The 22283-nt window shown below is 56.3% G+C and overlaps 6 protein-coding genes across 6 annotated transcripts; 2 read left to right on the forward strand and 4 right to left on the reverse strand.

The window, feature by feature from the left end:
* Positions 1 to 201: 201 nt before the first annotated feature.
* INS49_006355 (uncharacterized protein) lies at positions 202 to 2755 on the reverse strand (the record flags this gene model as incomplete). The annotated part of the gene is made up of 4 exons (XM_043167127.1): positions 202 to 1080; positions 1153 to 1282; positions 1687 to 1718; positions 1775 to 2755. The coding sequence occupies 4 exons, from the start codon at positions 2753 to 2755 to the stop codon at positions 202 to 204; spliced, it is 2022 nt and encodes a 673-aa protein (XP_043028271.1).
* A 914-nt stretch (positions 2756 to 3669) lies between these two features.
* On the reverse strand, positions 3670 to 5998 carry INS49_006356 (uncharacterized protein; the record flags this gene model as incomplete). The annotated part of the gene is made up of 2 exons (XM_043167128.1): positions 3670 to 4715; positions 4765 to 5998. The coding sequence occupies 2 exons, from the start codon at positions 5996 to 5998 to the stop codon at positions 3670 to 3672; spliced, it is 2280 nt and encodes a 759-aa protein (XP_043028272.1).
* Positions 5999 to 11451: 5453 nt separating this feature from the next.
* INS49_006357 (uncharacterized protein) lies at positions 11452 to 13260 on the reverse strand (the record flags this gene model as incomplete). Its single annotated transcript, XM_043167129.1, has 2 exons — positions 11452 to 13026; positions 13099 to 13260. The coding sequence occupies 2 exons, from the start codon at positions 13258 to 13260 to the stop codon at positions 11452 to 11454; spliced, it is 1737 nt and encodes a 578-aa protein (XP_043028273.1).
* A 714-nt stretch (positions 13261 to 13974) lies between these two features.
* On the forward strand, positions 13975 to 15119 carry INS49_006358 (uncharacterized protein; the record flags this gene model as incomplete). Its single annotated transcript, XM_043167130.1, has 2 exons — positions 13975 to 14046; positions 14118 to 15119. 2 exons carry the CDS (start codon positions 13975 to 13977, stop codon positions 15117 to 15119), a joined length of 1074 nt encoding a protein of 357 aa, XP_043028274.1.
* A 139-nt stretch (positions 15120 to 15258) lies between these two features.
* On the reverse strand, positions 15259 to 16549 carry INS49_006359 (uncharacterized protein; the record flags this gene model as incomplete). The annotated part of the gene is made up of 2 exons (XM_043167131.1): positions 15259 to 15360; positions 15545 to 16549. The coding sequence occupies 2 exons, from the start codon at positions 16547 to 16549 to the stop codon at positions 15259 to 15261; spliced, it is 1107 nt and encodes a 368-aa protein (XP_043028275.1).
* Positions 16550 to 20357: 3808 nt separating this feature from the next.
* On the forward strand, positions 20358 to 22235 carry INS49_006360 (uncharacterized protein; the record flags this gene model as incomplete). The annotated part of the gene is made up of 1 exon (XM_043167132.1): positions 20358 to 22235. The coding sequence occupies one exon, from the start codon at positions 20358 to 20360 to the stop codon at positions 22233 to 22235; it is 1878 nt and encodes a 625-aa protein (XP_043028276.1).
* Positions 22236 to 22283: the final 48 nt, after the last annotated feature.

The following is a 22283-nucleotide window of genomic DNA, read 5'->3' on the forward strand; positions in this document are numbered from 1 at the left end:
CGACTAGGACTAGAGAAAGGAGACACACTGCTCTGGATCCCGCAAGGGATAGATGGCCCGTCAGTTCCGGCACAGCAGGGGAGGAGGACAAAAGGCGTATGGGAGGTAATACTATATATAGACCCTCGGAGACTCCCTCTACTCTGATAAAAATGGCACAAGCCGTCAAAAACCATCATTCTATCCTCTACCAAGGTAGACTCATCGTGTGGAACACCCAATCTTGCCCAAGATATTCCGCAATTGGTCCGGGTCGGCCCGTAGAGCATCCCACTCGGCCTCGCTCTTGACCAGCGCAGTACCCGCCAACACCGTGCCATTCAACGCCAACCGCCCGACTTCCCTCGCGTCCCTAGACCGGACTACATCCCCTTCAGCCACGCGAGGGCAAACCACCAAGGAAGTCCGCGTCATCCCGAGGTTGTAGCTTATCCTCGCCGGCGTGTCGTCAGCCGCGAGGTCCCCCAGCTCCCTCTCGTCCAGCCCCGCCGCGGCACACGCCCTGCGGTACAGCCTGAGGTACGCCGACCGCAGAGCCTCGGGGTCGACGTCGCCAGCTATCCGCTCAGCGAACGTGGCGAGCGGCAGCCCCGCACGTCCGTTACTTTCTTCACCATCCCCAGCGAGCTGGTCAGCCAGCACCGTCCAGCCCGCCTCTCCGGCGTCCTCTGTGGCTTCCGGCAGACCCTCGCGCATCTTGTCGACGGGGAGGAGCTGCAGGTGCCTGTGCGGCTGGCTGGCGCCGCTGTGCTCGCCCGAGTTGAAGAAGACGAAGAGCCCCCCGCCCCCGCCGTCGTGATCATGGTAAGCCCGTACGCACCCGTGCGCCGCGGCCAGGTCGTCCGCCCCCAGGAGGTGGGTCTGCTGCTTGAAGGCGCGGGTGACGAGGATGAAGTGCTCCGGCACGACGGCGAACTTGTTGAGCACGAGGCGGTGGCCCGGCGTGAGCTCCGAGATGAGGGCCGTGGGCGGGGGCTCCTCGAACGGGTTGAAGGGCTTCGCCTTCTTGTCTGGGCCGTCGCTGGCCGGCGGAGGGCCCTTGGGCTTGTTGGCCAGAGACGGGGAGAAGCGGAGTTGGAACTGAGGGGCGTTAGCAGGTCAGAGAATCCTTCTGGGGATTGTGGTGGTGTGACCGGGGCGTCTGAGACATACCGGGACTGATCCTAGCTTCAGGACAGCGACCTGTGTTGGGTAGAAGTTGACATCGCCGTTGGCCCTGGCAGTGTTGAATTTGGCCCTCACCAGCTCCGGTAGATTGGCGGGAACCTTTATTGCTGACATCCTGGCACGTAGCATCCGTCTATGAGCCTGGAATGAAGTTGTTCTAGAAGCAGTCCAGGCTACTTGTGGCCGCCGCACGCGACTTGAGCGCGCGCTTGAGCATGATGGCGAAGTTGAAGTTCAGTGGATTTCGGAGTATGACGTAATCGGGGGCAGGGACTCTGTGCGCTCTGGACGGCCATGAGCTTGAACAGGACGAGAGAATGACAGGGACGGAAGAGGGCAGCATTAATTGAGCAGTTTTGTCTGATATTATGGGCACTTGGGTATCTCCTGCGTGCGTATTCTGTTCTCAAGTATTCTCTATCCATAACATTAACCACATTCCAGCCTGTCTATATTCCAGGCAGGCCAACTATTGCTCTCAGGGGCGGCGCGAGTCTTGGTAGGATGTAGATGGCGTACAGACCCGCAGAGGCGACCAGAAGACCGGTAAGCTGTGAGAAATGGGTTAGCATGAGCGGCGCAAGGAGGTACAGAAAGACGAGCATACCTTCTCGATCCACGTGTGGAAGAAGATGGCCGTCATGAGGATCATCCACAAGCTCAGCACAAACACACCGCCCGCGAGTTTCCCTCCCAGCGCGAGCGCATCCCAGGCACCACGCGGACGGGCCGTGTCTCCCCCCTCCGAGTGGTCGCGCTCGCCCTCGACGGTGGCGCTCTTAACGGCCCCGTCGTGCATGATGATGCTCCTCTCGTCCCTCAGCTCGACGACACCGCCGGCGGCCCCTCGCCTCCAGTGGTTCAGATACACCCAGCCGACCTCCTGCAGCAGGAAGTAGCTCCCCAGGACCAGCAGGAAGACGTGGCCGCTGATGTCGTGGCCGCCGCGCCACTTCCCGCCGGCCGTCTTGCACGCCACAGCGGTGAAGATGTCCCTGCCGGTGACGCCCGCGCCGGCCTCGAGCTTCGCCTCGGCGAGCTCGCACCTGCCGCCCGTGAAGAGGAACGACCGGTCGATCAGCGCGGGGCCGAAGCACCACTGCGTGACGAGCACCCACCATGTGGTCACCAGGCCCCAGCGCACCAGGGCGCGGGTCTTTTGCTGGCCGGTCCGGACGGCCGGGTGCGTGAAGAGGAAGACGAAGAAGGCGAGCGAGATCCAGGCCCAGCCGCGCTTGACAAAGTAGACGTTAAACACGTTGGACTTGCGCGCAAAGTACGACGGCGACAGGCCCGGGTCCTGGCTGTGCGCCTGCATGGCGGGGAAGTAGGGCGCGTTGCGGACCTGCGGTGAGAGCAGCGAGAAGAGCGTGCCGAAGGTCAGGATTATCGGGTACAGCAGGAGCGCGGCCGCCTCGAGCGGCGTGGGCAGGAAGGGCGGGTTGCGCGCCATGGTCGGGCGGCGGCGGGAGGAAGAGGAAGAGGAGCTGCCGCCTTCGGATTGGGGTGATGCAGGCCGGCTGTCGTCGGGGACGGAGAAGGTCGTGCCCGTACGTTGTCTAGTATCCCGGGCTTGTGAGCCTTCCATGGCAGAGGCAGAGGCAGAGGCAGGGGCAGGGGGCCGGTCGGGAGGGAGGTTGGAGGTTTCGAGGTCGGACGCGAGAGAAGATCGGCAGAGGCCCCAAGCCGTGGGCTCGAGGTCGCAATGCACACGCAGCTCCGTAGTCTTCGTACAAGGCAGCAAGCGTTGCGCGTCGTACTTGGTCACCGGACTCGTTCTACAGCTGGGTAAGGTTGGGGAGGCGGCGAGGGTGAGCGCAAGGGGACATGCAAGATTTGGCCCTCGCCTATAAAACGACAGTCGCCTTTGTTGCCAGTCCTATTCGAGCTATGACGTTGCCGAAATCTTGGGGCGCTGCCACGGAGCTCGCTGGCCTCCCAGAAACTGGTGGGGCCTGAGAGAATCCAAGCTGCACTAACATTGTCTGGGTAAGCATCGGTGCAGCACTGTTAGCAACTGCCGGGCTAAGGCAGGCTGCCTCCACAGAGCACCAGCAAGGTCTTGGCACAATTCCTCGTCTTTGTCACTGACCGTTGCAGCATGTTCTACATCTAGAAGCATACCGTGACACACTGAATTTCAGGTTGAACATTTCAGGTCAGACAAGAGGCAAGGCAGTCATATTTGTTTGAGAGTAATCCATTGATCATCCTATGTACTGGCCCTCCCATCAACCGACGAGAACGGGCACACTGTGACCCTGGCCTTTTTCTATGTACTGGTCCTCCCAATTTGAATTTTTGAAAACAATCGATGGATTCATATCCAGATGGTATCTCCAGCTTCCCTTACGAACCGAAACGCCTTCCATGCTACCCACGAAGGGCCTTCATGGAGAAAGAAGAAGAGAATCGTGAAAAATGCCACTGTGGGCCGATCATAAAGAAGTGAAGTCGTCATCGCACAAATGCGAGAAGGTCTTGTGCTGCGCGTGTGGCACCCTAGGCAGTGCTGAAGTAGCTGAGCGTCGCGCAGAAAGTGCTGCGGTTGTCGGCGTCAAGCGCCTTGGACTCGCCATCGACAGTCACCATGTTGGTGGCGGCCTTGGTGGACAGGCCGAAAAGGTGCACCGCCGAGCTCTCGATCGAGACCATGTTGCTTTGGCAGTCCGCGGTAACGAGACACTCCTGGTTGTAGTCGTCGAAGAACGAGTACAGACCGGCACCGTACACAAAGACATCCTTGGAGTCCACGACACGGAGACCCCACGTGCGAGCGTCCTTGGATGCGACGCCGTCGAAGTTAGGATCAGTGTAGGTCGCGTTGATGGTGAAGGGTGTGGGCGCGACTGGGTTGCCCTGGAAGTAGGCAGTCTCGGTCTGGATGAGTGCCATGTAGACGGCCGAGGCGTTGACGAGCTGGTAATTGTAGAGGACGGAGTGCTCAGATGAGGTGCCGTACAACCAGACAGGGCCCTGGGACTCGATCAGAACGCCGCGGCCGTTGTAGATGTCGATCTGGGCCGAGTTGGCAGTGGGCTCGAGGTCATGGTCGGCAACCCAGAACCAGGTGTTCTCCAGGTAGACGTCAGCGGCGGAGCTGGTGACGTGCATCATCATGAAGGCACCCTCGCAAGCCTCGTTGGCGCCGTGGGTAGTGCCGTTGTTCTTGGCGCATTGTCCGACCAACAGGTCGGTGCCAGCGGAACCACCAATACGGTTGTGAACATCCCACATGCCCGCCGCACCTTGAGAAGAGGCCTTGAGGTTCCACTCGATCATGATGGCGCCTGGGGCGGGACCGGCCGTCTCAAACATGAGGTCGGTCATCTCGACGGCACCAGTGTCACCTGGTTGGCCGACCTGGAAGACAGGGCGAGGGGCTTCCATGTTGGCGAAGTTGGCTCCCTTGGCCATGATCAAGGGCCAGATCTCACCGGTGATCTTGATGTCCTTGGGAACCTTGACAGTGTCGGTGATAATGTATGCGCCGTGGTCGAAGTAGAGAATCTGGTCGGCAGTCAAGCTGTCCATGGCCTTCTGGATGGCTGCCGTGTCGTCGGTCTGGCCGTCACCCTTCGCGCCCGCGGACTTGACCCGAAACAAAGTTGGCAGCAGGAACGGTCTCGTACTGAGGCTTGCTGCGTGTGAAGACTCCGCCAGCTGAGTTGAGCAGAGACTCGGGCTTGGCCGCGGTCGACTGGGAAGCCTGGACAGCCTTGACAGGAGTACCTCCGGAGACGGTGTTGCCCTGAACGAAGTTTGCCACCTTCTGGTTGCCTGGAAGGATGGTCGCGCCGCTGCTGGAGTCCTTGACGGCAATGTCCACGCCAGAGCTCATGTCGACGTTCTCGATGATCAGGGTTCCGTTCGTACCAGTCTGCGTGGTGGCGTACGAAGAGTTGACGCCGATCGGGGTGTTGGTGATGGTGCTGTCAAGGAACAGAGCAGATCCGACAGTCTGCGCACCGGGGCCGCCCGTGCTAAGGTCGAGACCGAGTCCGCAGCTGTCGATCTTGACGTCCTTGAGCGTCCAGACCCAGTTCCAGTTCATGTAGATTGCGGTGTTACACTTGCTGAAGGTCAGGTTACGCGTGGTGAACTGCTGGTTGCCAATGAACATGCCAATACCGCCACCGGTGAACGACAGGTCGCTCATGAAACCGCCAGAGCCGTTGTCCATGAAGATGCCCTTCTGCTGGTTAGCAGCGTCACCACCCTGAACCATGTTGAAGTGGATGTTCTGCAGCGAGGTTGCCTGAGCCACCTGCCAGTGAATGCCCGCACCCTTGGACTGGTCGAGCCCGGTGAGATCGATGTTGAAGTTTCGGATTTGGCGGAAGAAGTTGTTCTGGTTGGTGTACCAGTTGCTGCCATCCTCGTAGTTGTAGGGGTCAGCATCGATCACGGCCATCCCCTCGAAAGCAGGCAGGGCCTTCAAGGTAGGAAGCTGGACTGCATCACCGACGAGCTGGGTGTAGTAGAATTGCACGATCGGCTCGCTGACCATGTAGGTACCGGGAGGGAAGTAAACGATGGCAGGTGTGGTCGTGGACGATCCACAGCCCTGACCACAGCGACCACCGTCCGAGATGGCCTTGTTGATGGCGGCAGTGTCGTCGGCAGCACCGTCACCAACGGCACCGTAGTCCTTGACGTTCCGGAAGACCTTGTAGTCTGCCGTGCCGAACGCCGGGGCGCCGTTCCTGGCGATGTCGGCGAGCCAGTAGCTGCTGCTACCCGAAGCAGCAGCATCAGAGGCCTGAGGAGCTGGAGCCGCCAAGGCGGGGAGCGCCAGCAGGACGCTCGTGATGAGCTTGGAGAAGATCATCTTGACGTAGCACAGCTATTCGTCTATGTCTTGTGGATGAAATGACTTGGAAGGAAAGTAAAGGTGATGTCTGAGGTGTCCGATGTCAGTAGGTTGCAAAATACGTGTTACGGATTGCGCAGTGTAGCTGTAAAGAACAGTTGCAGAATGTTTCTGGCTGGCAGAATCGATCTTTTTGTGAAAGGAAACAACGATTTGTGGATGGAAATGGGACAGTTGTGCAGAGAAAGAAAAAGTGAGATGTTTTGTATGGCAGAGGATTTCAAATGGTGAGGACTCGACTGGTGGTGAGTGAAGGGAAGGTAGAAGTAGCAAGCAGGCACAATAAACAGCACAGACACGGCCCCCATTGAATCACAATGCCATGGATGATTGTGACAATGCTGTTCTTTGTGCCAGGTCTGCCAAACAAAGCTGCCTCGATGGCATTGTGGGCAATGCCTTGCCAATGGCCCCAATGTGTGGTAACAATTCACTCGAGGTCGAGTCACCCGCCACCCCCACATGATCAGATATGAGACAATAAAGCTCAACAGGACAAGCTGCTCGCTTGCCCCCGTGGTTGCCCTTGCTTCAAGGTGTTGTTGACTTGGGGGGCGCAGTGGCAGATGATGGGGGTCTCGACACAGGGCAGGGACAAGTGATGAGTTGGATGTCTTGGTGGTTTGCAGCGGGTCATGACGAGGACGTCACAGAAGAAGCAAGAATGACTGTGATTGACGGTATGAATACTCACATGTAGAGGGTTTTTGAGACAGAAGGCTGCGATACTGCTTACTGCTCTGCAGAGTGGCGGATCGAGGTGGGAGGAAAGGAAAGAATGACTCCACAGGAGCGTGTAGCTGTCAAGAATGAATGAAGAAGATGTGATGAAAGTGGCAGAAGGGAAAGGAACTAAGGGTTGTAGTTGGGTCGCGTCGTGTTAAAAGCAAGGTGGGAGAGGCGGGAGATCCAAGGTGGCGGGCATGGTGTTGAAGGGGCTGCAGGGATGTGGTGATGGGAGGGAGGGTCCCATCCAGCGAAGGCGCCCACCCTGACTGTTGCGGCGCCAGAGCTCAAGCTCCCCTGAACCAGTCAACCCATCCCGGCTTTTTCGTGTTTCCACCTGTTCACCCCCTCGGTGCTGTGGCAGACCCCACCCGCGTGTCGAGTCGCTATTGAAAATATCCCGGAACCCTGCCCTATACTGTTCTATTATTCTGCCTGTTTGGTCCTCCGGTGTTCCTCGTCTGATGGTAGCGAGAGCAGTGTCCCTCATGCCCCCTACACTTTCGATCTGGACCTGTCCTTGATGCCTGTCACGAGCCGTGGAGATACTCACCGTTCCGCCGGACTTTCTGGCCCGAAATCAAGATCCAGGCATTCTCCGTGCCTAATCGGAGCGATTCTGGAGCAGGACGGGTATTTTGGGAGACGCCCGCGGGCGGCAACCCGCGAGCATCCAGGTCCGGGCGGCAGATGTCAGGTACCACCTCAACGAACGACAAATCTAGCACATCGGAACACGTATCTACTGACTGGTAGCTGCTAATCTACTTGTTAGCTGGCTGTACGGACGTACGGCGGGCGTATTGGGGCGATGCGGCATGAAGAACTCACCTGGGACCTGCCACCTGCCATCCCAACGCATGTTCTCGCACGCACACATGCAGACAGGCTGCATGCACGAACACGCACACGCACACCGTACACGTCTCGCAAGCAGGTGCCCAGCGTGGACAAGCTGCCCCTACTGCGTGTCAGACGAAGCTTGACATGGGACCAAGCTTCAGCAGGTGGTGCTGTATCGTGCTAGAGAAGAAGCCATCCCGGCGCCAATCAGCAGCGCACAGATCCAAACTCTGCCCAACCTTGTCCGGTGAGCCAAGTCTCTCTTTTCATGGTTCTGCCGCCACGGGGCCACGGCGATGGGTGGACATGGAATGTCGAAAGTAAAGTGAGGTTAAAGATGGGATGATGCAGGGTGCTTGATTGAGTTGCCGTCGGCCCACCGAGGACGAGTTCCTGGCCTGTCGTTGCGTGGTTCTGCAGCTCTTCTCATGCACCCGTCCCTCCCTTCCAAAAAGGGCAACCCTGCCCGTGTGCCGTGATTCGCCACGGCTCAGTGCCCCTGGATCTGGACTGCATCTGGACTCTACTGTAATTGTACACAGGTAGCGAGGCATCTCCTGCGTATCCCTGATCATAGCACTGATATTTCCCTTCATACCGCCCCCATCTGGTCTTCGCCTCGCTCGACTGCCAGTCAGCCAGTTGTGCACTTCACCGCCTGCAGCTTGTTAACGCCCCATCGTCAGACTCCGTCGGTTGACATAAGCACCGTCATGGCGCTTGCCCTCCCAAAATGGAACTGGTGGTCAACCTTCCGTTTCAGAAACATCCCGCGACAGGGGTGGTCCGTCACCCCTGTCGACTTAGCGCCGTTTGACAGTTTTAGTTTCCGTGCCTTGCAGGCCGTTGTTTGGCTAGCTTGGACCTCGCGGCTCGGTGGGGAGATTGAGCCTGTCAATATGTCAATGCAGGCCATGTTTGTACACAAGTCGTGGGCCCCCTTTTCGCCTCCTCCTCACCTCGCCTCTCGCCGTGCTGCTCGACTGGGCCACAACCAGCTCTTTGCCGAGTGTGACTGCCCCCAGCTGTATGCGCGTCAGGGCAGCAATGCGGACAAAGGCACGCGGCCGGGTGCCCAACCAAGCAAATCCTCTATCCGGGCTGCATGGACAGAGAGAGAGACGGCCACGTCAATTGATCCCGCTGGCCTAATCTGCTGGCCTCTGTTCGGGTTTATGCCTCACTTTTTTCTTTGCGCCTACCCGTCGACGAGTAAGGTTACCGGGCAATTAAGCCGTCTTGCCGTGGAATGGACGAACTTGTTTCGAGTTGGGCTTGTTTCGACAGCCTTGACTGGCTCGCACTGTTGTTTCTCACTCTAAGGTTAAAAGATTCCATTCGACAGCATCTTCGGATGAACGCTCGGTCACTCTCTTCCCCCGAGACGCTGTCACTCCTCGTTACGGGGAACAAGGGAGTGTTTTGAAACATCCCCACATCTGGCCTATCGTAACCTGCCGTCAATGCATGAGGGACCCGCACGGCCGCTCTCCCACTTGGGCATCCGAACCTGCAGAACTTGATGGCACTGCACAGAGCCATCTGCCAGACCAGGAGAGCAAGTCATGTTTCGAAACACAAATATACACAAACAATGCCGTATGGCCGTCTGCTTGTCTGTCCCTTGATGCATCGTCCGCCGGCCAGCCTTGCCCGGTGTCAGGGATTGACTGCTGCAGGCCCTCTGACTCGACCAGCACCTACTTGACGCCCCCGCATGCCTTGTATCCGTCGTGGCTGATCAAGGCGCCTGCTGATCCCTTGTGATTGTGCCCCAGACGACGACGCAATCCTGATTTGGATCATCGAGCCTGGAAGCCCACAAGGCGATTGCTCGCCCTGTCTGCCTGTCTCTCTCAAGAGGCGCGCTGCATTTGCCGCGCGTAATCGCCGCAAGGGTCCATCCAGATCGGCACACGCCCGCCCCCGAATGCGACGGGAGGCTCCAGATCTTGGCAGATCTTCCTCTCCGGCTAGCACAACGTCGCAGGCACTTCCCTGGCATTCTCCAGAGCATGAATTATTTTCTCCGCACAATCTTGTCTGATATGCGACCAACGACGCCTATAGCCCCTACATGCAAGGTGATGCTTCGACTCATGCATGTTTGCCACTGCCAACATCCGTGAGAGACATTTACCAGATATGGTAGTCGATAGTAGTCGATATTGCGGGGGATCTCGGTCACCCGCATAGACTATAACGCGGTTGCCCATAGGTGGCACAGACAGCCTGCCCATTAACCAATGCCTTGGCGCCAGCGCTATGCGTTGGTGGATGTGATGGCCCGAGTGGCGACCCTGCGTGTGCGACGTGGCGCAAATCGGTAGGCAATATGTATCAACAAAAAAGCACAAATTGTTTGCAGCGGCGCCGCGAACGGGCCGTTTCTCTCAGATCTGCCATCACACGCACCTAGTTGACGTGACACGGCTGTGTCACATGTTCCGGGCTTCTGCATGGCCGCCGATGGGGATGCTGTTCGGGAGCTTACTCAGATTCCGGTTGCGAATAGCGTCAGCCATTGGAGCCATTAGTACGATTGTAGCCGCACCGCGAGACTAAAGTGTAATTTCTGTAACGGCCGACGACCGCTCCAAGGTAAACTTACAATTTTAATTGCACCTGCGGCCTGTCTGGCCAGTCTCGTGACTCGAAAATCAGGATGTCACACTACGTTGGCTGCCTGACTGCCTGTCGTGTGATTCCCGAGGTCTTGTCTCCAGAGCGTCGCTTCCATGGGTCTGACCGGTTTGGATCTGGCCCTCTGCACTCCCTCTATAACCATGCCGTCTCGCAGGCTCAAGATGTTGTCAGGAAGCATCGTGCACACTTGGTTGTAGAGCGTACGCAGATCGTCTCATGCGCACAGGGTAATACGCACATACTGAGTAGATCCTCGATCAGCCCTCAGAAACTTTATGACAAGTAATCTACTTGTAGAAAATGGAGATTTACGGTATGATTACATCGTGAACATATAGCAGGACTAAATTTTAACTTCCTACATGCGAGCAAAGAATGTATAGACCTTTTTCGATATTTACCTTACATCTAAGTCCAGGCGTTCATATTGAGAACGGATATTTGCAAACGGAGGGTACACCCATACATCTAATTTACATGCCCAATTCGCATATTCAATTCATACACCTAGTTTACATATCTAATATCTATATGCCTCATTTGCATATTTAATTCATATGCTTAGGGCTAATAGGTATGCTAATCAAGTGTGTAGATTGGGTGTATGGGTGCTGGGTGTGGGGGTGCTGAGTGTAGGGTGTGTAGGTGTGCGAATAGGCCTGGGTGATGTGCTCTGATGAGCTGCAGCTATGGCGCGAGTGATGAGCGGGTGTACCCTCCTTTTTGGCGGGTACGAATACCCGTTCTCTTCATATTCATCCCGTGTCTTTGGGCTTTGAGACTCCTGGTTTATCCTGAATACAAGTCTTGCGAACCTGTTCACGCAGAACTAGCAGAGTAGATGGTTCGAGAGACATTGCGAAGGTGAGCCTTCCCACATATACACAAGATGAGAACACAAGGTGTCGCGTTATAAGGACCCGGGTGTACTGTGCATTAGTGGCGTCACTTTTGTCCTTATAGTATAGCGGCCAAATTCGTGACACAAGGCTTCTGGATTCATAAATGAGAGTTGGGTGAGGGGAAAGACATAGTTCAGAAGAAGATCGTCTCAGTCGATGTATGCAACATTCTGTAGTTCTATTTGTTATCATTCTAGTTCTCTAGGGATACATTGGCCACCCCTTTCTATATGTCATAGTCGCTTCAAATCCACACATCTCTGAAACCAACTCTGCATTATCTTGGCAGACTTGCTAGTCGTCTCTCAGACTACCTGCCAGGCTTTGTACTCGCCCACTTCCCACCTCCGCATCCGGTAGCAGGAGGTTCAAAAACACCCCGATTACGGCGGCAATGATGAAAGGCGTTTCCACAATCAAATTGACGCCTTGTAAGAAGCCAGACAAGCGCACGTTCGAGCCGCTGTAATCGAGTACCTGGCTGAACCAGGTCGGCTGTACAATGTCCATGAAGCCGATGGCCAGGGACGTCGACAGAATGAAACGATTCCGCCTCGTCCAGGGTATCAACGCCAGCACCCGCACGCCAGCCACGGCAATGGTGCTATACAGGAAGACTTGCATTCCACCCAAGACCGAGGGCGGCATCGAAGCGAAGATGGCACCGAACTTGCCGAATATGCCCATCAGTATGAGGAAGCCAGAGGCGCACCACCCTGCTCTCCGGCTCGCGCAGCCCGTGAGCACAATGACGCCGTTGTTCCCGGCCTGGCCAACCATCGGCCCGGCCGTTCCCAGCGCACTAAACAGACTACCCAGGCCGTCGCAGAGGATGCCTCCTTGTATGCGGCTGTTGAACCGGGTCCCCTCGATCTCGACGCCGGAGATCTCGGCCGTGGCCAGGACATCCGGCATGGTGCTGACGCCTTGGCAGATGAACATGATGAGTAAAGGCAAAATTAGAGCCCCATCTACCGAGAGCTTAAACGTCCTCACCCAGAGGAACGTCACCACAGGCGCCTGCTCGATCTGACTGGGGCTCCAGTACCCCGTCGCGCCCGAGATGGCACACCCCACCGCCAGCCCGCAGATGACGCTCGAGGACTTCATCAGGGGCGACCCGAAGAACTCGACCAGCACGATCGTCGCGAAGACGCTGAACCCGAGGCCGATGAGCTTCGGATCGCCCCAGGGCAGGGGCCGCGGCGCGTCGACGCTGGGGCAGAGCGCGTAGAAGCCCGTCCCGTCGTGGCAGCTGCTGCTGCCGCCCCAGTTCTGCATGCCGTTGCCGATGAGGTAGACGCCCACGAGGAGCAGGAGCGTGCCGGTGACGAGCTTGGGGAAGACCCTGTTCAGCAGCCTGGGAGGGACGAGCGACATTGCGATCTGGATCCAGACGGTGCACAGCAGCGAGCCGAGGAGGGCGCCGTAGGCGTCAGGGCAGGGGAGCTGGGTCCCGTCTGGGCCCGTGGGGCAGGAGCCGCTGGCGTACAACTTGGCCGTGTAGGCGATGGCGATGGCGATGATATCGAAAGTTGGGCCAACCACGGACAATAGGCCGGTCCCAATGAACAGCGGCGTCTTGGCTATGTGGATGCGCGTCACCTGGAGGGCAGTCGCGATGCCTGTGGTTATGAAGGAGGCGGAGACGAGGTACTCGGTTGTCGCCGTGTCTAGGTAGAAGGCACCGCCGGCGAGGGCAAGGATAGGAGAGACGACGGAGCCGATCATTGTCAAAGCGTGTTGTAAGCCGAGGATTATGGTTAACAAGATAGGCACCTCGTCGTTGAGACCGTAGAATGGAGGCTCATGATCCTTGTAAATCTTGTTCATGGGCCATATGTTTGGTGTAACGAGGTAGAGATAGTCCTTGGGAGATCATTGTCAGTGATGTCTGTGCGTGCACAACTCCAGGCTGGGACGGAGCAGACTACAACGTACATAATTCCCAAACCATCCCTCCTTGCTGGTAACGTATTCCCTGACATTTCGCCATCGAGAAGACTTCTCAGTCATGCCGCTGCCGCGTTTGGACGTTGCGTACGACTCGTCAGTGTTGTCGTCTCCCTCGCGCTTCAGGGGTAACTCGGACAGCCATATCATCACCACTTTTGCTTCGACCTTCTCGAAGACTTTCTGTCGCAGCTGAAAGTTCGAGGAAAGCCGGCTCTGATTTTGGTTTTGAATGATACGCTGCCTTTGGCAATTTTCTTATCATCCCCCTCTCGAAGGTGAAAGCCCTCAACCAACCGGAGTACTCCGAGGAACACGAATCCCCCGCCTGCCGGACGACTGATTGCTTAGAAATGCCGGAGAAGGACCGCATGAATGCAACTACCGACATGATTTTTTAAGATTTTAACTCAACACTGTGTTACACTGAAGACGATTACGAACACCGAGACTCGCCTCGTTTTAGGAGCCATGATGTCTACACTTTACCAGCATGCCACAATCATCACGGTCAACAATAAGCGCGAGATCATTCTTGACGGTGCAATTTTGGTTGTTGGCAATCGCATAGCCTTGGTGGACAAATACTCGGCCGTTACTGCGCATCCTGAGTTCCCAAGAGATCAAGAAGTCCAAATAGTTGACTTGGCTGGCAAGATCATCATACCTGGTCTGATCAATACTCATTGTCATACGGTTCAGTCCCTCCTCAGAGGTTTGGCCGAGGACTTATGGCTTCATCCATGGATGTGCGATGCCATCTGGCCTCTAGAGGCGTCTTATGACACAGACGATGGATATCACGCAGCTCGGTTGACGATTGCTGAGTTGCTCAAAGGAGGCACGACAACATTCCTCGAGGCGATGCTCACGCATAGCGCCGGCTTCGACAATGTTGTACGAGCTGTGGGCGAGTCTGGAATTAGGGCCTGCCTGGTAAGCCATAACATTTGCAAGGGACTTGAAACATGCCAGAATACCAGGATACTGACATATTCCCTCGCCAGGGCAAGTTGGTAAAACCACAGAGGACCGCCGCCGACACTCAGATTTCCGACGTCCGTGACAGGGATTTGGCGCAGATGTCCATCAAAGCCGCGCTCGCAGCCCACCAAGCCCACAACGGCTCCTTCTCCGACCGGCTCCACGTCTGGATGGCAGCCAGCACGCCCCGAGGGTCACCGCTCTCCGAGCACCACGCCATCGGGACCGCCTGCCACGAGCACGGGGCCAACCTGACCATGCACTGCGCCGAGGCGTCGCGGGACCGGGAGATCTACCGGGACTGCTACGAGGGCAGGACGCCCGTCCAGTTCTGCGAGGACGCGCGCCTGATCGACGCAGGCCCGGAGGGCTCCTCCTTCAAGACCGTGCTCGCGCACATGGTGCACCTGGACGCGGCGGCCGACCTGCCCCTTCTCGCGCGGAGCTCCCGGGGCGTCAGCGTGGCGCACAACCCCACGAGCAACTGCAAGCTCGCGTCGGGCGTCGCCGCGGTCCCGGACATGCTGGCTGCGGGCGTGAATGTCAGCCTGGGGACGGACGGCGCGCCGTGCAACAACACCTATGACATGTTCCGCGAGATGCACATGGCGAGCGTGCTGCAGGCGGGCACGAGGATGAAGGCCGATGCTCTGCCTGCCACGACCGTGCTGGAGATGGCGACTATCAATGGTGCGAAGGCGTTGGGCCTGGATGGGGACGTGGGGAGTTTGGAAGCGGGAAAGAAGGCGGATTTTGTGGTGGTGGGTGTTCCGATTAGTGCGGCACCTTTTGAGGAGGCGCAGATCGTCGAGGGCGGCATCGGTCCAGTGACCGTGGTGGTGCATAGCTGTACCGCGGCGGACGTGGAGTCCGTGATCGTGGGCGGGAAGTTAGTCGTTGAGAAGGGGCAGCTGGTGAACATGGACGAGGACGAGATCAAACGCAACGCAACAACAGCTATCAGAGGCATAAGAGACAGGTCAGGTGTGAAGGCTCGACCGTTGGCAGGTTGGGTAATCAGATAACAGGGGCTGTGGGTATATAAAGACTAGATCGAGAAGAAGAAAAATCGTTTCTTCCGTGGAAGCCATGAGCCATTCGTAACCAACACCGCACACGACGAGCACTTCAAAGTGCCTTTCCTCGTGATCCAGAGCCACTCACTCAATTGCTCTTGGACGAGCCACGCGTGAGCATCGACCTCGTGTCAGAGCCATAGCTTGGACTGTCCCTCCTCCTTTCGAATTCCTTCAGCATAGTATACACCTGGACCCAAGGTATTAGTTATGTTTGGTCTAGGTGACGACAGGCGAGTTAAGGGAATGGGCGCGACCAGGTAGGGCAGTTCCAGGAGCTTGTGACTCTGGGGCCGGGGCTCGTGCATAACGAGTGGATGCCCTAAGCGCATTTGGAGGGGGAAAAAATCAAGGTATCTTGAGGGTTCACTTACTGTGCCCAGTGGGATGAATTTTTCGATCACCTTCCTGTATTCCTCGGGAAAGTGGGCAGTCGCCACGTCGATCAACTCCTCGTTGCACCGATTCCACCGCAGCACCTCGGACCAGCTCACGATCTCGTCACCGACCAGGAACGTCGGGAAAGTTGCCAGCGCCAGCTCGTTCAGAATCCAGTCTCGCTGGAAGTATGGTCTCTGGAGGAATTTCGAGAGGGCGATGACGTTGGGCAGGTCGCAGAAATCCGTCATGCCCTCGGGCATGTGCCACAGGGGCTTGATCTCCTCCATCCAGACGTAGTGTGGTGGGTAGTTTTCCGGGTGAAGCTCCTTGTCCTCGGGGGTACCAAAGTGGTGCGGGAGGGCTCTGTCACAGGTTCGGATGACGTTGACGGCTATGTCGCTCATCTCGTCCTTGGTGCCCAGCCATCCCACGACGGCCTTGGCGTTCCGGTATGCGTTCGACATCATCCTGTGCTGTTCCTTCTGCTCCCGTGCGTCTCGCCGGTTGACGCAGACCGCGTCCAGCCAGACGAGCAGCGTTGTGCTCTGGTTCTTTGCGCGGTCAACTTCGGGTCGTTGGAAGCCAAGGCCGCGGAGGATGTTGCCGAGCCAGCGAGGTGGTTTCTTGTCGGGCTTTGGATCCTTTGACCTCCTCGCCTCCATCGAGGACCCCTCTCCTTCGGAGGCATTCGAGCTCGTGTCGGACTGCGAGAAGACTGCCCTCGCATGTCGTAGGGCCTGCCCTAGGTTGGCGGGCAGCGCGATGCGCTTGTTGTCTATCTGGACTTTCTCTGAGACATCAGTGTCCCCGTACAGAGCCGACACTCCGACGTATTCCAGGTCAGGAGTCAGCTGTCGGTTGACGAGGCGGGCGACGATTATGTCACTGATGTCACTGGCGGGTTGGATTTCCAGGAGGCGGATGTCGTGGCGGTCGCGGGAGAGGTTCTTGTAGTTCAGCTGACGAGTGGAGTTGCTGAGACCCTGCGCCGTCGCCATCGTGTCGTAGAGTCGTCCTGACGGTTCGGAATTAGTAAAGTGTCGGACGAGTATGAGATGTAATTTTATGCATATTGCTAGCGTACGCCTGTGTTTTGCTTTGTTTGCGGCAACTCCTCTGGCCGTCGATGGATCGCCCCTGGTTTCCTCGACCTGGCTTCTCCATTTTGATCGTGTTACGACCCCCGGGCAAAGGCCCTGTACTTCAAATACCATCAAGCCACGTGCCAGTCATGCCAGAAATGATGTCAAGCTCTATCCCTGCCGCCAGAGCCTGATCTGCGATATGTTGGCCCCAGGTTGGGGCGCTTTGGAGCGTGGTGTCACCCACAGTGGATCTAAATTCCCAGGGGCCCACCACCATCTTCTGGATTTTCAAGCGAGGAGCTCCTCTCATTGTGGACAATCTGCTATGGACTGACCGCCCTGATCCACTCTGGTGCGTCGAAGTCCCGAGGTCGCCTGCAGCACGTCCTCGACCACAAGGTAGAATATTGCTAGGCTGGTTGTTTTTGAAACTGCCACTCGGTAAGACCGGGCGAATAAGCAGGCGAGACGTGTGAGCCATGGTCCTCGACAGGAGGGCGGGAATGCTATGACTTGGCCGCTGGCACTTAGTTGGCCTTTGCCAATGCGAACTGGGTCGTTTGGCCCATCGTAAGATCTTCGTAACGCTGGCCTCGAATGCAACGTCAAGCAATTTATGCAGAAGATGGTGCAGCGAACCGCTGGTGGCTTGCAGGGTTTCTGACTAGATACTAGCCAGCGGCTTGGGTCCACTCCGTACTGTCATTCTCGGGAAAAAGCCTGTCAGTGGGCGGGAGCAAAACCCACATCCCCCTTGAGGTGATGAACGGCTTGCCGCTGCGGCCAAAAGGATCAAGATAAGAGTCTTGCCCTGCTGCATTTGTTCAGCTGCTCCCTTGGAACGGCGATTGATGCGGGCATCGTGACCACGGCGTTCCACCATACACATGCATCCGTGACCCTCAGCAGCTCAACGTCGACAATCGCACCGGGATTTTCGTCACAAGGTATCAAGCCTTGCTAGGCCCGAGGACGTCGAGACCCTGGGGGGTACGTCTTGTGCGAGTGAAGTGGGGACTCCCATATCTCGCAGTAAGCAACTCAGGCTTTGTCGCGACTCAGTGTGCAGGTCGCCATTGGACGCCCGCTTTTTCCCTGTTGAAGAAAAAAAAAAGGAAAAATCGGAACAACCACCGAGGAATGACGGGGACAGCCGCAGACGAACACCCTCTCGAAGACTGCGAACCAATTCCAGAAAGTTTCAAAACATGGCAAAAGAGAATGGTGAGTCCGACACGGCTTATAAGGTGAAGTCAGAACCACCCGGCACTCCTCGGAATTCAAATAGCTGCATCGATGCCGTTGACAGAAACGCAAAAGTACAGCTCGATTGTGTTTCCATAATTACACCAGGTCTAGGGCAACGACAACGAAAACGACAAGCTGATCTGAATTTGGAGGCGACGCCGTCGACAACACCCCGGCAGGAGTGGCCCGTGTCTCCAGCGGTCTTTGATCATCTGGACTACAAATTGCAGAATCGATGGGCGATATTGTGGGATTGAGCCTATCACCGGGAAGAGTACAGATGAAAGCGCCTGGGACAGGGAAAGGCAAGGGACAGGGTTCACCAAGACTGACCGGCTAGTGCTATTTTAGTCATGAAGGGTCCTGGTGCCGCCTTCGACTGAGGAATAAGTCAGCTGATTGTGGAAGTGAGGGTGGGTGAGCGTACTCACCGCTCCCGACGAAGCACGATTTCTTCCGTCTCGGTTGGACCGATGGTCTCTTTGCAGTCGATGACTCCAAAGTGCTCAGCCTGGACCCTTGGCGTGGGCTTCTGCTCGCTACCTGGACGGGTTTGATCGCGCACCACGAAGCGAGTGCGATGGCTTAATGCAGCTCGAGATTGATCCTCATACACGCTCTCGGCAGCGCTGAAAGAATGCAAGGCTGGTAAGATTGGGGAGCAGTGCAAATGGGGCAAGATTGTGCTGGGGGGGGGGGAGATCTGCCGTGTATTTCAAGATTTCGGAAGATCAACGAAGCTCGATCGTAAAAATGACGCGGTGAATCTTGAATGGCGTGAGCAGCATCGTGGGTATTGACTGCCGAGCCATCCCGTTTCACGCGGGCACAATCCGCTCCCAAGTCTTTTTAGCTCGACGGCAAGCACGATCACGCCTAACCCCAAGGCCCCCATCTTTTAACCTTAGTTGCGTCAGCTAAATTCGGTAATCTCCGCCTGCCTCACACCACTGGCGGACCCCTAACCCACACAAGATATATGACATTGAATGTGACAGACGTCGACTGTCACATAGACATCACATAAAGATAGCTGGGGTCTATCTTGGCGGCGGGTATCGTAAATCCTCCGGATTTATATTTGTATTCCATAGGCTGTCAGCCGATGATACGCATCCATAATGCGTGGACATGTGCTCGACGAGAGATGCAAGCCGGCACTATGAACCCTATAACCTAACCACAGCTTAGCTGTGTGGAATAAGGTAAAAGTCCTCGATAACTGGGGCGTTGCGAACCAAAAAATTGTTGAGAGTGAGAATGTGACTGGAGAAGAGCTAGTTAGCTGAAATGAAACCAAACAACGGGGACTGTCATGTGTCTTGCCAAACTTGGGTTGCCGCGGAACACTTGCGAGGATGTTGAGGCATCTCATCGAACCATGTCGGTTGAAGTTGAAGATCGAAAGCTGAGAAAGGATGTATTAATTTTGTGGTGGATCTGAAGAGGAACTTGAAGAGTAGTAAGGCAATAGCTCATGATATCCTGCTCCACAGTGTGCTTTGGACACCCTGCTTCATAGGTCAGATTACCTATGCATCTATTGTCATACATGTACATGTGCCTTCTTTTGTGAACGAATGTTGGCAGTTTGCTTGAAACGTGCTCGAACTGGCGTAAATGGTATCACAGCCCGGTATTGTATTTGCTTCTTGTATATTTTTGTCAAGATTGTCTTCTAGATTAGTTCATGAAATATTTTGTTGGAAGCCAAACAGACCAGTGAAGACGACCTAGGCCGCCTCTGGATCGATGTCCTGAGACGCGTTCATATGATCCGCCACGTGCATCATCTCATCTTCGGCCTTGTTTCTCAATCATTCACGTGGCCAGGTTGTCCAGACCTCCTTGGTCGCCCTAAGCAGGCATCACGAATCATCGACCTGGATCGCCTCGAGCTACTGCCCGTGTCTCCTCAACCATTAGCAGCATTGGATTTTAACAATCCGATATATGGGATTTCCATCAAGCATTTGCGCTGGATCGACGTTGCATGACGCGCTAGGTTCCGCCATGCCGGTATGGCCTAGACGCGATTTTTCAGCTAAAAGCATTCTGGCCCTCGTTAGCTGTCAGTGGCTTGCGCCATTCGTCATTGACGCACGAGTGCCGCTTGTTAGTGTCTCAGAAAGCGCACACCTAACCCATTACAACGCTGGCCGACAGCTCCAAGCGGAATGGCTCTAAAGAAGCGGCCCAGCTGAGGACAATCCACACGGCCGATCGTGGGAACGACATCATCTGTGGCTGGTCAAGCTGCTGTTGTGATGTCACGAACACTGCATGTCAATGAGCTTGGCTAGCATGCTAAGACAAGCTCGACATTGCCTGAGGAACGAGGTGGTTGGAGAACAAGCTTAAAGGTACAACTTCCCGTCCATCGCCTCAGTGTATTGTGCCCTCATCGTTCCAAGACAACCGCTCCACCCCTCATAACATAATCTGTTCCCCAATTTGAGCCCCTCGATCCATCATGAGCAACCTCGGCCAGAAGATCAAGGAGGCTTTCACCGGTCATCACGACCAAGACAAGAGCGATGTCAAGACTCCTGACGTGAACGCCCCTGGCGCTTTCCCTTCCGACGAGCCTTCCACCAAGCATCATAGCGATCATAACAAATTGACAAAGGAGCCCCCGCATGCAGGACACACTCATCAAGACAAGTCGGAAGATGTTGAACGAGGAGCGCTGCATCATACTGGGCACTCTCATCATGATCCCGAGCCAGAAACGAAACAAGCAACTAGCGAAGCTGGCAATTACCCCTACTGGGGAAACCTTCCCCGTGAGGGTGGCGAACACGTTCATCGTTCCGAAGGGCCAGACAGCGGTGCCACGAAGCAGCAACATGGGCTTGGCAAAGACTCAGGCCTTGCTACTGGTGCCCTGGCAACAGGCGCCAGCACAGCTGGTGCGGGATACCTGGGCTCGGAGGGCTCGAAGTATCAAGACACCAACAGGGCGGACGAGATAACTCGAGCTGATGCAACCGAGGACTCGAAGTATGACCACTCCAAGAGAGACGCCGGGGTTGCTGGAGCCGCAGGACTTGCTGGTGCAACCCATCTCGCGACCAGAGACAAGGATGATGCCGACAAAACTGAGAAGAAACCGACTCACGAGGTCTCGAAGACTCCAGCACATTCGGACACGAGCAAAACAACTCAACACACAAAGACCTCGACTACTACGCAAAAGCCCGTCGAGACTGCCACTCCCACCAAGACGACTTCAGCGGGTGATAACGAAAGTCACAGAAAGGAAGAAGCTCTTGCTGCTGGAGCTGGGGCCGCAGGTCTCGCTGGAGCAGGCTACTACGCCTCGCAAAAGGAAGACAAGCCGCACGAGGCTACGCGCGATACTGGTTCTCATGGTACACAGGGAAGCACCATCCAGTCTCCTAGCCAGACTGCCACTTCCCGTCATGACCCAGTGACCGAGGCTCAAAAGGCCACCAGTGCTGCGGGAAACTACCCGTACTGGAGCAACGACGACAATGCAAACAGAGCCACGCAGAGCACTGGGATTGCTGAGGCTGCCGCGCCGTCTAAAACGACCTCTAGTGGCGACAACGAAAGCCACAGAAAAGAGCAAGCCCTTGCAGCAGGTGCTGGAGCCTCGGGTCTAACCGGAGGAGGATTGTTGGCGTCGAACAGAAAAGAGGAGCGCAAAGACGAGGTGCCTAGCAGCACACGAGAAACTACCTCAGGCATAGCAGCTCCAGGCAGTCGAGCTCAACGTGACACTACGAGCCGTCAAGATGACCCTACGACCAGCGGTGGTATCCACAACACCGTCGTCGGCGCAGGGAGTTCCGAGTACTCGCCCCCCGTGGGATCCTCCACCACCACTGGTGCCGGTTATCAGACGCAGGCCTCCAGCCAACCAAGCCAGCCTGTGGCTCAAGCCGCCGCCCAACAAGCATGGAACAAGCAACAGCCCGCTTCTTCCAACACCGTTGGAGACACAGGCAAGGACAACAGGCACTCGGATCTTGGTTACGCAGCTGCAGGGACAGCTTTCGGTGCAGGGGCTACGGGTCTTGCCGCGAATTACGGTCAAGGCAAAGAGCATGAGACGAACCCCCGGACTGACACTTCCGAGAAGGTTGCAGATCGCGCCTTGGGCTCAGATGGCAAGCCGCATGCGCCGTCCTCGACAGAGGGTTTCAGCGGTGGAAACGACAAGACTGCGTCTTCTGGTTTGACATCAGGTGTTGCTGGCTTAGCTGGGCAGTCTGGGTCCAGCGGAACTGGGTCGAAGGTTCTTCACAAGTGTGACAACTGCGGTCATGATAATGACATCAGTCGTTATTTCAACAAGGATGCTATCTTCAGGTCTCAGCAGTAGGGAAATTTGAGGGTTTGGATTTGGGATCAAATCAAACAGGCCCACAGG

The sequence above is a fragment of the Diaporthe citri genome, assembly GCF_014595645.1.
Source record: "Diaporthe citri strain NFHF-8-4 chromosome Unknown scaffold_2, whole genome shotgun sequence".
NCBI classification, from domain to species: domain Eukaryota; kingdom Fungi; phylum Ascomycota; class Sordariomycetes; order Diaporthales; family Diaporthaceae; genus Diaporthe; species Diaporthe citri.